The 13,959-nt window shown below is 42.1% G+C and overlaps 1 protein-coding gene across 1 annotated transcript in view; it reads left to right on the top strand.

Annotated features, from left to right (window-relative positions):
- Window positions 1–241: 241 nt before the first annotated feature.
- The window catches only part of SLC44A4 (solute carrier family 44 member 4), a 55,283-nt gene continuing 41,565 nt past the window's right edge, over window positions 242–13,959 (top strand). The window contains exon 1 of the mRNA XM_075186538.1: window positions 242–329. Coding sequence (XP_075042639.1) covers window positions 314–329 — 16 coding nt within the window. The 5' untranslated portion in view covers window positions 242–313. The remainder of the gene's footprint in view (window positions 330–13,959) is intronic.

Here is a 13,959-nt window from a genome sequence, read left to right as displayed (position 1 = left end):
ACTGCAATGTACTTATCTCTAGAGCTTTACATAGAGGGCGTGGTGCGCTGCAGGTAGGTGGGCGGGGCGGCCAGGCATACAGGTGATAGCGGTGGGCGGGGCCGCCAGGCATACAGGTGATAGCGGTGGGCGGGGCGGCCAGGCATACAGGTGATAGCGGTGGGCGTGGCGGCCAGGCATACAGGTGATAGCGGTGGGCGTGGCGGCCAGGCATACAGGTGACAGCCGTGGGCGGGGCTAAGATACAACACGGACAGGGCGACGGACACCCATCAGCCAGGAGGTTAGTTAACGGCAGGAGCAATAGGGAGAGATGGCGGAGGAGTACGGTAAGTACTAAATACAGGTACTGTGCCCTGTAATCTGGGCTCATCACTTACCTGGAGAGACCAAAACCTGTAATTTGTATTATGTATAATCCTTGTTACTGCCCTGCTGTGTGGGTCATACCTGTCTGGTACCTGCCCTGCTGTGTGGGTCATACCTGTCTGGTACCTGCCCTGCTGTGTGGTACATACCTGTCTGGTACCTGCCCTGCTGTGTGGGTCATACCTGTCTGGTACCTGCCCTGCTGTGTGGGTCATACCTGTCTGGTACCTGTCCTGCTGTCTCAGTAATGCTGTTTAATATTATCTGTTCACTTATACCAATCATACCTTTATGCTTATTAAATGGCCCCTTCCCCCATTTCAGTCATACTGTTCATTATCACCTGTCCCAATATATCGGTAATAACTTTCTCTACTCAATTAATAATGTCCATTTCTGTCACTTGTCCCTATGTTTCAGTAATGCCTGTTCATGACACCTGTCCCCCATAACACGTATACCTAGTAACTGTGTCACATACCCTCTGTGTCAGGCATATATCTATATGTTGCTTGTTTCCGCCTACCAAACATACCCTTCTGTTACCTGTTCCCTTTAATCAATCTATAAGTCTATATGTGTTATTGATCCAGCGATATCAGTCTAATATTTTAGTCCCCCCCCATATATCAGTAATACCATTCTGTTAGACTGGTTACACACTACAGAAAATTTCTCCTGATGCCATCTCAGTAATGATTTTACAAACAACTGAAAATGAAAGTCCCGATCAGCATGACAATTCATGGGTACACACTATACAGGTTTTACAAGATTTACCCTCAGATCTGTGCTCTTCTTCTGCTGAAAAGATCATGACTCTGTAAACTCTATGGAGATCCTGATCGTGAGCGCACACACACTGCAGAATTGGAAGAACAACGTTCCATCATTGAACGAGGGTTTTAGTCTGGTTCAAAAATCAAATGAAACAATACCATGAGCTTTGGAACAATAATCGTTCATCGTTTCAGTGTACACACTAATGACATATCGGGCCGAACGGTCGTTTATTGTGCGACAGTCGGCTGAAAACCCTGTAGTGTGTACCCAGCCTGACCTCTCCCTCCTATATCCCAAGGTACATTTTCATGGAATTATTCCTAATTCTTGCTGACGAGACATAGTACCGTTTTTACCAGAAATGGCTTTATATAGTTAAAGTTTTAGTTGAGATGTGTGTTCAGTACTTTCTACCTGTGATCCCTGCTTGTTCCTATTAGTTTTACAGCTTGATTTTGTTTAGCTCCCAAAATGCTTCCCTCACTGGTGTCCCCGTCCTTTCACTCATGACCCACGTACAACCAGTTTTACCTGTCCAGCTCCCAGCTGACTTGTTACACATTTTGTTTTATTGGTTTAATTCTAGTTTTCTCTTCACTAACCCCACACAAGAGCTGGCAATTGTGTGCCCAGAATCCAGAGAGCTGGTGTTTCTGATTCACAATTGTAACTCCACTTTCAGACACACCTCAAATACTTTGTGTTTACCTGGCTGGAATTGTTGGTGTACTTTTTCTAATGAACCTTTTTTTTTTCTTCGTTGTTTAATCCTTCCTAACCCTCTGTAATAATAAGAGCAGAATAATACTGTAGTGTTACCATTTTAGTGATGATCTTTTTAGTATTTTGCTGTATTTTATTACTTATCACTCCAAAATGTTCCTAAACACATTTTCTTAAGAATTGCATTGACAATGTTAAACAATTCGGAGTATGTATTTGTAAACTATCCCATTGTACGTATTGTGTGGGAGCTTCGTGTGTGTGTCTATAATGGCTGTCTGGGTCACTTTACAATTGGACCCGTGCGTTAAAAATTGTGTTTGCGAGATTTTAGGGGAGTGAAGGGGAGTTTTAACGCGGTCGTGTATAACACAAGAAAAAAGGTTTTGCATACATTTCCATACATTAGATTGCATTACACATTGATAATATCTACAGTACAGTACTTTCTTTAGCATATTTTTTAATTCAACTATTTTTTTATCATACAATCATCTATACCATGTCAAAACACATTGCTACATTCATATTTGTACCAAAAACATACATAAATATAATTAATTAGTGATTTTAATTTTGTATTTTTTTTTATGTTTTACTTCATAATTTTTTCGCAAGAAAATCAACGTACACAAGTTAGGCATTAGTGATAAACATAAGTTAAACTTTTTTTTTTTACATTATCACATGATTTCAAATACTGTTCAGAGTTTTTTATTTTTAACACACCCCAAGGAGCTGCGAGATAAAACAGCATATTTTACTGTTTTACCCACCGCGTTAAAAACAATTGAATAGCTTTTAACGCGGCTGCCTCTTGCATACCCTATACTTTCAATAGACCTTCTACTGGAGCGCGAGAGGACCGTTTCATGAAAAAAAATGTAGCGTTAAAAATGGAATTGAATTGCACATAAAGTTAACCCGCTCGAAAATGCTAAAAAAAAAACAGCGTCAAAATGACTTAACGCGGTCAAAAAAAAATAATTGCTGACAATTGAATACCCCCTTAAGTGTTTTTTCTATCCTGATAAACAGTTTAATCGATGGACATTTAAACTAGAGATGGGCGGGTCCGGTTCTCCGAGAACCGAACCCACCCGAACTTTGGGTATCCGAGTACCGAGCTGAGCAGCTCGGTACTCTCCCGCCAATTCCGAATCCAAATCGAGGCCGAACGTCATTGTGACGTCGTCGGATCTCGGGACTCGGTTCTCGCGATACTTCAACTTTATAAATACACGCCTCCACAGCAATCCATCGCCATTTGACAGAGGGAGAGAGCAGGGTGTAGTCATAGGCTAATTAGAGCAGGGACAGAGAAAGAATACAATATTGTTCTTGCAATTGCTCTAACCAAAATCGCTAGTGCAGAGAGGAGGATAGAGGTTTATTATTTTTTCTTCATATTTGGCACTCCCCAGCGCTTTTGGGTTGTCCCCCATAATTGTGCATTAATATTTCTGGCTGTCAAAAGTCATATCTGTCAGCAGTATCTACTCAATAAATGTTAGCACTCCTCAGTGTTTTTGGGGTGTCCTCTCTAATTGTGCATTAATATTTCTGGCTGTCAAAAGTCATATCTGTCAGCAGTATCTACTCAATAAATGTTAGCACTCCTCAGTGTTTTTGGGGTGTCCTCTCTAATTGTGCATTAATATTTCTGGCTGTCAAAAGTCATATCTGTCAGCAGTATCTACTCAATAATTTTAAGCACTCCTCAGTGTTTTTGGGGTGTCCTCTCTAATTGTGCATTAATATTTCTGGCTGTCAAAAGTCATATCTGTCAGCAGTATCTACTCAATAAATTTTAGCACTCCTCTGTGTTTTTGGGGTGTCCTCCCTAATTGTGCATTAATATTTCTGGCTGTCAAAAGTCATATCTGTCAGCAGTATCTACTCAATAATTTTAAGCACTCCTCAGTGGTTTGCGCTCAGAATGGATTCAAAGCAGTCCACATATGATCTAAATGAGCAACCAGGTTCTGTCACCAGTCCTGATGTTAGTGTTCCCAGTACGTCATCTGGCCAAGGCGATGTCAAACAACATAGTGTTTTCAAATTAGTGCAAAAAACAAAAACCAAAAAAAAATTTACTGTATTGAAGCGAAAAAGAAGTGTAACTGAGCAAAAGTTAAGTGACGATAAAAAAAAAATTGCAAGCATGCCATTCTACACACGCAGTGGCAAAGAGAGAATGAGGCCTTCACCTTTGGCTATTAGTGGCAGATCCCAAAAAGTTACCCAGGCTACAATTGGTGCACAACTACTGTTACGCGTCAAAGCTGAGCTGCAAGATACCAGTGAGGCATTACAGGAGAATATTTGCTCTGATTCACAAATGACAACAATCCCTGTGGAGAGTCCATCCAACAGTGGGATGTCTAATCGTGAGCATTCTGCTGATGTGTGCCTTAATAGCCCGAGTGTAGCCGGTGATACCCAAATTGAGGATGCCACTTTGGAATTAGAAGAGGATGAGGGGGAGATTTGTGTAGGCGACGAGGGCGCTAATGATGATGTTGATGATTATGATGCAGACAGATACCAAATTGCCTTTCTCAATTTCTATTTATATTCTAGATTATATAACGGCTGAATAGTTTTCTATTTTACTCCTAGTGGAGAGAGGATCTGATGCAGACAGATACCAAACTGCCTTTGTCCATTTCAATTTATATTGTACAGTATATAACGGCTGAATTTATTAGTATTTTATACAAGTGGAGGGGGGCCTAGAGAGACAGAAACCAAACTGGCTTTCTCCATGTCAATTAATATTGTACAGTCTATAACGGCTGGATTTTTTTGTATTTTATACAAGTGGAGGGGGGCCTAGAGAGACAGAAACCAAACTGTCTTTCTCCATGTCAATTAATATTGTACAGTCTATAATGGCTGAATTTTTTAGTATTTTATACAAGTGGAGGGGGGCCTAGAGAGACAGAAACCAAACTGTCTTTCTCCATGTCAATTAATATTGTACAGTCTATAATGGCTGAATTTTTTGGTATTTTATACAAGTGGAGGGGGGCCTTGAGAGACAGAAACCAAACTGGCTTTTTCCATTTCTTTACATATTTAACTATAAGTGTAGGGTGTAATATACATTCAAAGACGATGGCTGCATTGCCAATATGCATAGATGGAGAGGAAGACAATCTGTTTTGTGTGTAGAATAGGCCTACCAACGAAGAATTAAACTGTTTTTTTGGATGATTTATTACCTCAACAATTAGATTACTTGTCTCTAAAACAGTTGGAGCACTAAATTGGGTTAATTTAGGCCCAAAAACATGGATTTTCCAAAAAAATAGCAAAACAAAACCAAACAAAACCAAAACCAAAACCAAAACACGCAATGGCAGTTTTGCAAAACCAAAACCAAAACCAAAACACGACGGTAATCCAGATCCAAAACCGAATCCAAAACCAAAACACGGGGGTCAGTGACCATCTCTAATTTAAACACACACAATCTGTTCATTTTCCAGTTCAACCAACGGTCAAGCCTCATACATACAATTGTTGACATGAGCATGGGCAACGTAGGAGAGAGCGAGTTGAATCAGAGATCTAAAATAACCCATGCTGATAACTGTTTTCAAGGGGAAAATATCCCAAACGCATGATCTGATTTTGTGATTAATTTGTCTATTTATATTTTATTTTATTGGATTATTTGTCAGCCGCACATGACTTTGCAACCAAGCAATTAAAAAGAAAATATTGTATTGTACAAAGTTTGTGCGACTGTTTGTATTAAGCTGCACTGTGATGTGTTGTGTGGATAACTGACCGCAGTGATATGTTCTCTCTGGTACTTCCTGCTCTTGTGGGTAGGGAAATCCGAGAAGGCTATGCAAATCTGAGCCACAAAATGTGATTCCCTGTGCTCCAACATTCACAGGGTAGTAGGTTTAAGGGCAAAATTGCCTCCCAACACATGCGGTAGAGCCTAATACAGTAGTGGAATTTAATCAGGCAAGGGATAGACATAAGGCTATCAGGGCTGGTGCTACCATTAGGCAAACCTAGGTGGTCGCCAGTGTATAGGGGGCGTCTAAGACAGTGACTGACATAATGTCGCTCATCCAGTGTTTTCATGTCCCCGCGGTGCATCTACACGGACCACTGGCTGCTGACTTGGAGGAGAAGCAGTTGGCACCTTCTCACCTGTGAAGTTGTCGGGTGCTGTTTCTCGATGTCGGTGATAGGCTGGGAGTGTGGCGCTGGGCTATGATGTCACAGCTCTGCGCCACGCTTCCAGTCTGAACAGGACACCCCCACTTGCCATCTGCTAAGGTATGAAGCAGCGGGGATAAGGGCTTGAAGGGTGGGCCACTTTAGAGGGGTGCCACCGAGGGTGCGGGGGGGGGGGGGGCGGTAGGGTACCCATGGAGCTTCCATTGGCCACGAAGACTATCCAAAATCTGAAAACAGTTATGGATCATACAGGGCCTGGGGTTCTCAGGGCTAAACGACTGGAAGACTCGATAGGCTGTGCAGTTCTCAACTGTTGTCAAATTCTATGTTTGTACATACTCTTCTGCCAGAAAGGTTTAGCAGAACGGTGTGACTTCTCCCACACCAGTAAAGATTGTTATCTCCATTTCCTTCCTAGAGCCCATTGCAGTACAGCACTCAATCAATCTTCCCAGCACTCCCCTGTGTGACTACGTGGTTAATGCATCATCTATTTTTATGGGGACATTTTGCTCTAAGCTGACAGCTCTGGTTAAATGTCTAACTTAAAATCTCGCCCTTTACAGTCCCTGATCTTCTAGTTGCCGGGTTTCCGTATGTGAAATAGACATTTTACGTTCTTCCAGTTCTACGTCTCTCTAAGGCCGGTACAAATCCTATCCGGAGCCTTTTCACACAAGTCGTGTGGCTGCATTACAATGTTAATCTTGGGTGATCTATATATGGCTCATGTAGCGCAATAGTATTTTGATTAACCCCTATTTTTTTCATATATATATTGTCAAAAAACTTTATTTCACATCACACCGATGTTTATTTTTTAAAATGTGTTTTTTTTTTTATACTTGAAACTATTACTTAGCATAATTATCATATTGCTTTTATGTATGTTGGTACTTATAATGGCAACTTTATGCTAAGGTTTCCTTGTTGCTGTTATTATTTACCTTGGATGAAATATTTTTAGTAGTTTTGTCTTCTTATTTCATCACTATTCAAATTCCTTTTATTTAGGCTGCATAAAGAATGGTGGTTTTTTTTTTTAGGGAGATCAGATTTGAAAGTAATCTTACGACTCTCCATTTATTTAAATGGGATAAAAAAAAAAAAGTGTTCGATGCTAATGGAGAAGGCGCATGGAAAAAAATCTATAGAGTTTATCTAAAGCTGAAAACAAAAACTGAGCGCTTGTCTGGATGCCGCATAGAAGTCTTGTACATTCCCAGGTTGACTCGTTGTTACCATGTCATTCATTGGGTCAATATTTGTGTCATTTGTATGTATTCACTCTTTGAATATGATCCAGGCACAGTCTTTGTATTTCGTTCCCTCACTTTTTAATCCATTTAATTCTATCCTGAATGGTTCTTCCTCCTTTTTGATTGTACAAAGTTAAACAAGTGTAATGTGAGTAAGGAGGTGATCTTGCGTTAAAGGAACAGACCTTGAAAACAAGGAACTAATTTGTGTATCGCATACTATTATTATTATTAATAATTATACCTGCCAACTGTCCCGAATTTGGCAGGATATCCCGATTGGCAGGCTACAAAGTGGTGGAGCTTAAAAAGGACATATTTTTTTTCCAAAATTTTCTCATTTGTGGGCAAAACAGGGAGGGGGTTATTTTGTCCTGATTTCATGATTGTAAATGTTGGGAGGTATGTTATTATTATCGTTTATATAGCGCCATTCACTATAACTATCACTGGATATATAATCATTCACATCAATCCCTGCCCCAATGGAGCCATGTAACCTACCACATACAGGCAGATATCCCAACGCTGGGTCAACTTCCCCTTCGGATAGTCATTGGCTACGGTCTGCACTGCATTTTCCGGCAACAACAACTATCCAGGACCTCCAAAAATACAAACGCCAAACCAGGCCAGGAACCGAAAAAAGAGAAAAAAAGGCACAAAATAGAACATTCCAAATCTAACACCAGGGGCTGAAGAATCCACCCGGACCAGGAAGGGTGGGCGGGCAATGTCCTGGATCCTAGAGGCTGATTCATACTCTGCCCATCACTTTTATTAGCTGACCCTTCGCCCTCCCCCAGTGCCACACCAATGGGAGCGCCCCCACCCCCCACTAGATCTCTAACCCTTTAGAGAGATGAACTTTAGCTAATGTACACAACCTTAGCTTTTAATTCCACTTGTGTTTAACTTCAGCCCTCAGTTCTTATTTATATTGACTGTCAGCCTAGTAACTGTGCAGGAGAGGTCTCTGCGTACAGTGGGACTATGATATCCTCAGGAAAACATTCACGGAGGACCAGCCACAAAATATTAAAGCCTGCTGGGTCCCTGGTGCATGCACAAACTAAAGAACCCTCCCCCCCCCCCCCCCCCCTGCAATGACATCACCGGAGAGGGGGAATCAGGGAGAACAGAGGGGGCAGGAGCTGTGCTCTTCTTTACAAAATCTGTTGCAACCCGTTATTGATTTTCTCTCCAGTCCTATTGATGGGGAATAATAGTGTGAACGCCCCACTCCATCTCTGTAAGGCCTCCTATCCTTCATTTTAAGTGTTAAACTTGCTCTTAATGTCTATTAAAGGCGTTTTGAATCTCTCACGGCCCAAAAAATAATGTAAACGAATATATCTGTACTCACACAGAAGTGTTTGCTGCACTTTGCACCAATTTCAGCATTGCCTGCAGCACTAACACTCTCTATAATACAAAGGGAACGCTCATTAAGTACATAGGACACGGTGCTGCAGGGAAGCTTAGAGACGCGTTAATGAACGTGCTGTATTAAAGCGAAGTAGAAGAACTTGTCTATGCTTTTAAGTAGCAATGCTGTTCCTGTGTGTAGCTCCTTGCACAGGTGTCGGTCAGATCTCTATTCACAGATGCCAGTTATACACAAGTTAGGTGTTTGAGTACAACTGGGTACACACTACAGTGTTTTCAGCCGGTTATCGGCAGTGTGTATGCACTCAGGACCGGAGTCTGCAGAGTATTTCAGTGTCCTGGACAAAACCATGTTACAATGAAAGGGGTGCAAATTAGTATTCTGTTTTGCACATAAGTTAAATACTGACTGTTTTTTCATGTAGCACACAAATATCAACTTTTAATTTCAGTGTACAAATAAGCTATCAAGTATTTGTGTGGTACATGAAAAAACAGTCAGTATTTAGCTTATGTGCAAAACAGAATACTAATTTGCACCCCTTGCATTGTAACATGGTTTTGTCCAGGAGACTGAAATAAGAAGTTTCTTCAGTTAAGATCCTTAATGAATCAGGCCCATGATCTTTTCAGCTGATGCTTATGACAGATGAAGAGCACAGATCTGAAGGTAAAACGTGTTTAGCGTGTACACAGGAATCGGCAGCTGATCGGGACTTTTTCTTTCTGTTTGGTAAAATCATTAAAAATGTCGCATTGGGAGAAATTGTGTACCCAGCCTAACAGTGAAACAATGTGTCATATAGTTTGTTTATTGAAGTATCCTAGGTATCTAAATGTCAAAGAGATGTTCCAAACAATACTGAATGAGGCAATGTACAGTATGTGAGAGTGATGATTAGCAAACGCTTATGTAAAGCATTGCACAATTAATTGGCCTTTATTTTCAGTCTGTCCTTTATCATGTTTTCATTCAATCACTGTGTCGGGCTCATGATCTGTTCATTCTCACATCCTGTACTGTGATCTAATTCCCTCTTAATAACACAATAGTCCACTCCTGTTTTGTATGTAAGTTACAATAGCTTTGGCAAATTAAATGATTGGGCAACACGGTGGCTCGGTGGTTAGCACTTCTGCCTCACAGCACTGGGGTCATGGTCTTATCTGTGTGGAGTTTGTATGTTCTCCCCGTGTTTGCGTGGGTTTCCTCCAGGTGCTCCGGTTTCCTCCCACACTCCAAAAACATGCTAATTGGCTGCTATTAAGTTGACCTTACTATCTGTCTGTGTGTATGTTAGGGAATTTAGACTGTAAGCCCCATTGGGGCAGAGACTGATGTGAGTAAGTTCTCTGTACAGCACTGCGAAATTAGTGGCGCTATGATGATGATTTATTTATTGCTATCGATGTGTCTCCTCTGCGGAGGCAGCCATATTGTTGGTTGAAACACTAGACCTGAGAATGCAGCCTATCCATTCACTTGGAAGCATTGATATCACTGAGGCTGGATGCACGGTGTAGGAATCATGTGCTTTCTCATTCAGGTATTGCAGGCATGATATGCTGCTAAACTGGTTTAGATGGTCATGAAGCTTTTCATGCAAGTATTGCTATACATTGTCTTGTCCACCAATGACTTAATAGATATGAGACTCAAGAGTCATGTATTGAATTGTAGCTCTGATCATACTCCTGAGGGTAGTAAGAAACACCAGTGGTGAGCTAAGTGCTTTAACGTTTAGCTTTCCTTTTTAATCAGCGTATAGAACAGCAGTGATTAAACAGAGATTTACAAGTGACACATTTGTGTGAGTATTGCAAAGTCTGAAACTGGGTACTGTTGAAAATGTTCCGATCCATTCAGCTAAGCGTTTCCAAATTCTGTCCACAGTTCCCCTCAACACTATGGGGTAAACATTACGGCAGTTCTTTAAAACCACAGATTGTGGGCGGTTTGCTGTCAATTTTTAAAACAGCAATTTCAGCAAAGGCAAAAACTGGTGGACGTTGCCTTTAATAAACTTGCAGTTTTAAAATATGACTTATACTCCTATATGTTATACTTTATAATACTGAATACTTTAACCCTATATGTTTACCAGACTAGAGGGGTCTGTTTATTCAGATCTGGCGATAGAGATGATTTTCTTATTGCAGAGATAGAAAATCACCTATAGCTATAATTTAACATTAAAAGCTGAACCTGGAGCGGTAAGAGTTAGGTCACCACTTGGCCATGTCAGTCAAGGCGGAAATGCGCATTGGTGACCCGACTGTCTGATTCCCGCGTGAGCAATGGAACTGAAAGCCCAGGTAAAATGTCGGTCCCATAGTGGGTTATGTTGGGCTGAATCACTGGGCTACCTGCATTGTATTCCTTTAAAAATGTTCCCAATAGGCTGCTGAACCGAGTCTCTCCCCCGGGCTAAAATTTGCCAGCCCTCCCGTGCACCAGTGACTGTGTGTTCTTGCTCTGATTTTGGCCTGTCTTCTTAGGAGTGGCAAGATATGAATGCATGACCCCTCCCCCCGAATATTACACATACTTCCATTTTACTTGGTTATGGGGGAGGGGATGTGGTGCAGTGATGAGGAACACAGTTGCTGTAATATTTATTTTGCAAGATCAGAGGTCAATGAAAATCAGTAGCTAGAACTAGACTTAATTTTCAATGACTATTCCAGAATTATAATATTTTCCTCTTGAAATACACCTGACCATGTCCCTGCTCTCCAGTGTTAGCCCACTAGGCACAGCACCACTTCTTGTAGGTTGTTATGTAAGTGAAACATCCTGAGCAGGACCCTCTCTACAACTTGTCTCGCTTGTGCACCTCCTTCAGCGTCTTTTTATGTACCTGACCGGTTTAGGTGTGACAGTCCAGATTTAAGGGCTCTGTCCTGCCGTCCTGGCCCTGGACTACTTTGTTCTTCGTTGGGAAAGTAGGGATTCCCTGCTGCTCCGCATAGCACTTGCCAAAGGGGTATTTAGAAGGTGGCTGGGGGGGTGGGTCAGCATTCGGAAGCGCTGAACACTCGCTGGTGGTACTTGGCCACTCTGCCTTTTCTTGTGGGCACCGCCGTGAAGAGCGCACATTGGGCAGCACAGTGGCCTAGTGGTTAGCACGTCTGCCTCACAGCACTGGGGTCATGAGTTCGATTCCCGACCATGGCCTTATCTGTGTGGAGTTTGTATGTTCTCCCTGTGTTTGCGTGGGTTTCCTCCGGGTGCTCCGGTTTCCTCCCACACTCCAAAAACATACTGGTAGGTTAATTGGCTGCAATCAAAAATTGACCCTAGTCTCTGTCTGTCTCCCTCTCTGTCTGTCTTTGTGTGAGTGTGTGTATATATTAGGGAATTTAGACTGTAAGCTCCAATGGGGCAGGGACTGATGTGAATGAGTTCTCTGTACAGCGCTGCGGAATTAGTGGCGCTATATAAATAAATGATGATGATGATGATGATGATTGTGCCCATTCCTCAACTTGGGTATGATTGACATCTCTGACTGGCACTGCAGAGTATTATTAGCTCATAAGTAATAGGACGACTCTGCAGAAGAAAATGAAGAGGTTTTGGCTAGTAACAGGGTTTGGGGCAATATGTTTCTTTTTGCTCTCCAGGTATTACTGGAAGTCTAGTGAGAGCTGAGAGCAGAGCTAAACAATAGGGACCAGGCAGACAAGAACCCTGTTGTAAACACACAATGGATGAGAGACTGTATTACAAAGTACGATCCGTTTACAGTCTGCACCACAGCAGGCTCACTGTGTGCACATTGAGATCTCAGGGAATCTATTGTAAATGTACAGTGGGGGAGAATAGACATTTATAAACTAGCAGGAAGCTCTTTATCTCCTATATCTATAGACGAGAGCTGAGGATCTATTGTCTGAGTTATGAGAAGGAGGTGGGAGCTGTGCACAGCCCATCGTTGGGCTCTGGGGATCATATTGCCATGGTGTCGCTTGTTATTCTTAATTACTGGTTAGTTTCTGGGAATGATGACAGTGTTGACATGTTCTCATTAGTTCCTGTTCTGCCATAATTACAAGGTCAAAGCTGTCGACTCCTAATGCAGAGGACATCACAGCCTGTCTGTTGTCATTACTTTCCAGAGTTAGCATTAAGATGCGGCTTACTTGCCATGGTGACTCTGCAGTGCATTGCATCGACGGTAGTCTTGCCCCTGCGACGATTGGCAGAGCGCCACACCACTGTCCTCTCTTACCCATAACCAATTCTTACACAGGGTGTATGGGGCAGTCACTTGTGGCTGCCAGTTTCAAAGAGGCCTCTAGGGCAAGTAATTGCTGCTGTTTCAGATTGGTGGGCTATTGCCCCTGTCCATCACTGGTCACGCAGTCTGATAAAAGCAAATGCTTGGTTATGGATTGTAGCATGTCTATGCATTTTGCAGTGTGTTATTAGACATGTTGGCATGGGGGGCATGCATGTGGTTTTTATGGAAATCCATTCTTGTGTGCAGTCTTCCCATGATTCATAAATTTTACAATACTGTACTTCAGTTTAATAGCTGTAAGGGTTCAAGCACGAGTGATATCCCCAATTTTCCCATCCATCTCCGCGCTGTTTCATTTAGCTGGTGATTATCAGAAATACCCCTCAGATGGGGCTTGTAATAACAACGGGGGCACAACGGACCATCACATGGATGCTCCCAGCAACATAGGGAGGAAGCAAGACATACCATCGATTATAAAGGAACAATATGCGTTTTGTACATTCTGAATCGTCCCTGTGTTGGCCCAACCATGCATGCTTATAACCCACCCAGGGTATTACATGTCACAGATATCGGGAGGGGGGCAGTGCAGGAGAGTCACGGGTAAATGCATCCTTTCTGTGACTCCTTATACAACAACAATTTTTTTATGATGTTCATGAATCACATCAAGGGGCCGATTCATTTTGTTTTGCAGGGAAAAATGGTTCTCATTGTCCATACTAAACGTTTTCACTTCTGCTCAGTTGCCTGAGTTTAGGCCATTTGTGTGCAAAGCCTTTGCCCATTGTAACTCTTAGACAGTGAACTATTCTCTCCTGACCCTGCTCACCTCACTGAGGGTGGCGAGAAGATTTGGGAACAGAGCGATCCAAGCACATATTTTCATGAAACCTATTCTAGTACACAAATGGATCCATTTGTATATGTACAATAAAAGTATCTATTCTGTCAAAAACCTTATCTCCAATAGGCCACTC

This window comes from Mixophyes fleayi, chromosome 9 (genome assembly GCF_038048845.1).
Source record: "Mixophyes fleayi isolate aMixFle1 chromosome 9, aMixFle1.hap1, whole genome shotgun sequence".
NCBI classification, from domain to species: domain Eukaryota; kingdom Metazoa; phylum Chordata; class Amphibia; order Anura; family Limnodynastidae; genus Mixophyes; species Mixophyes fleayi.
Note: the sequence above shows the minus strand (reverse complement) of the source record. Positions and strands in the feature narration are given on the sequence as shown.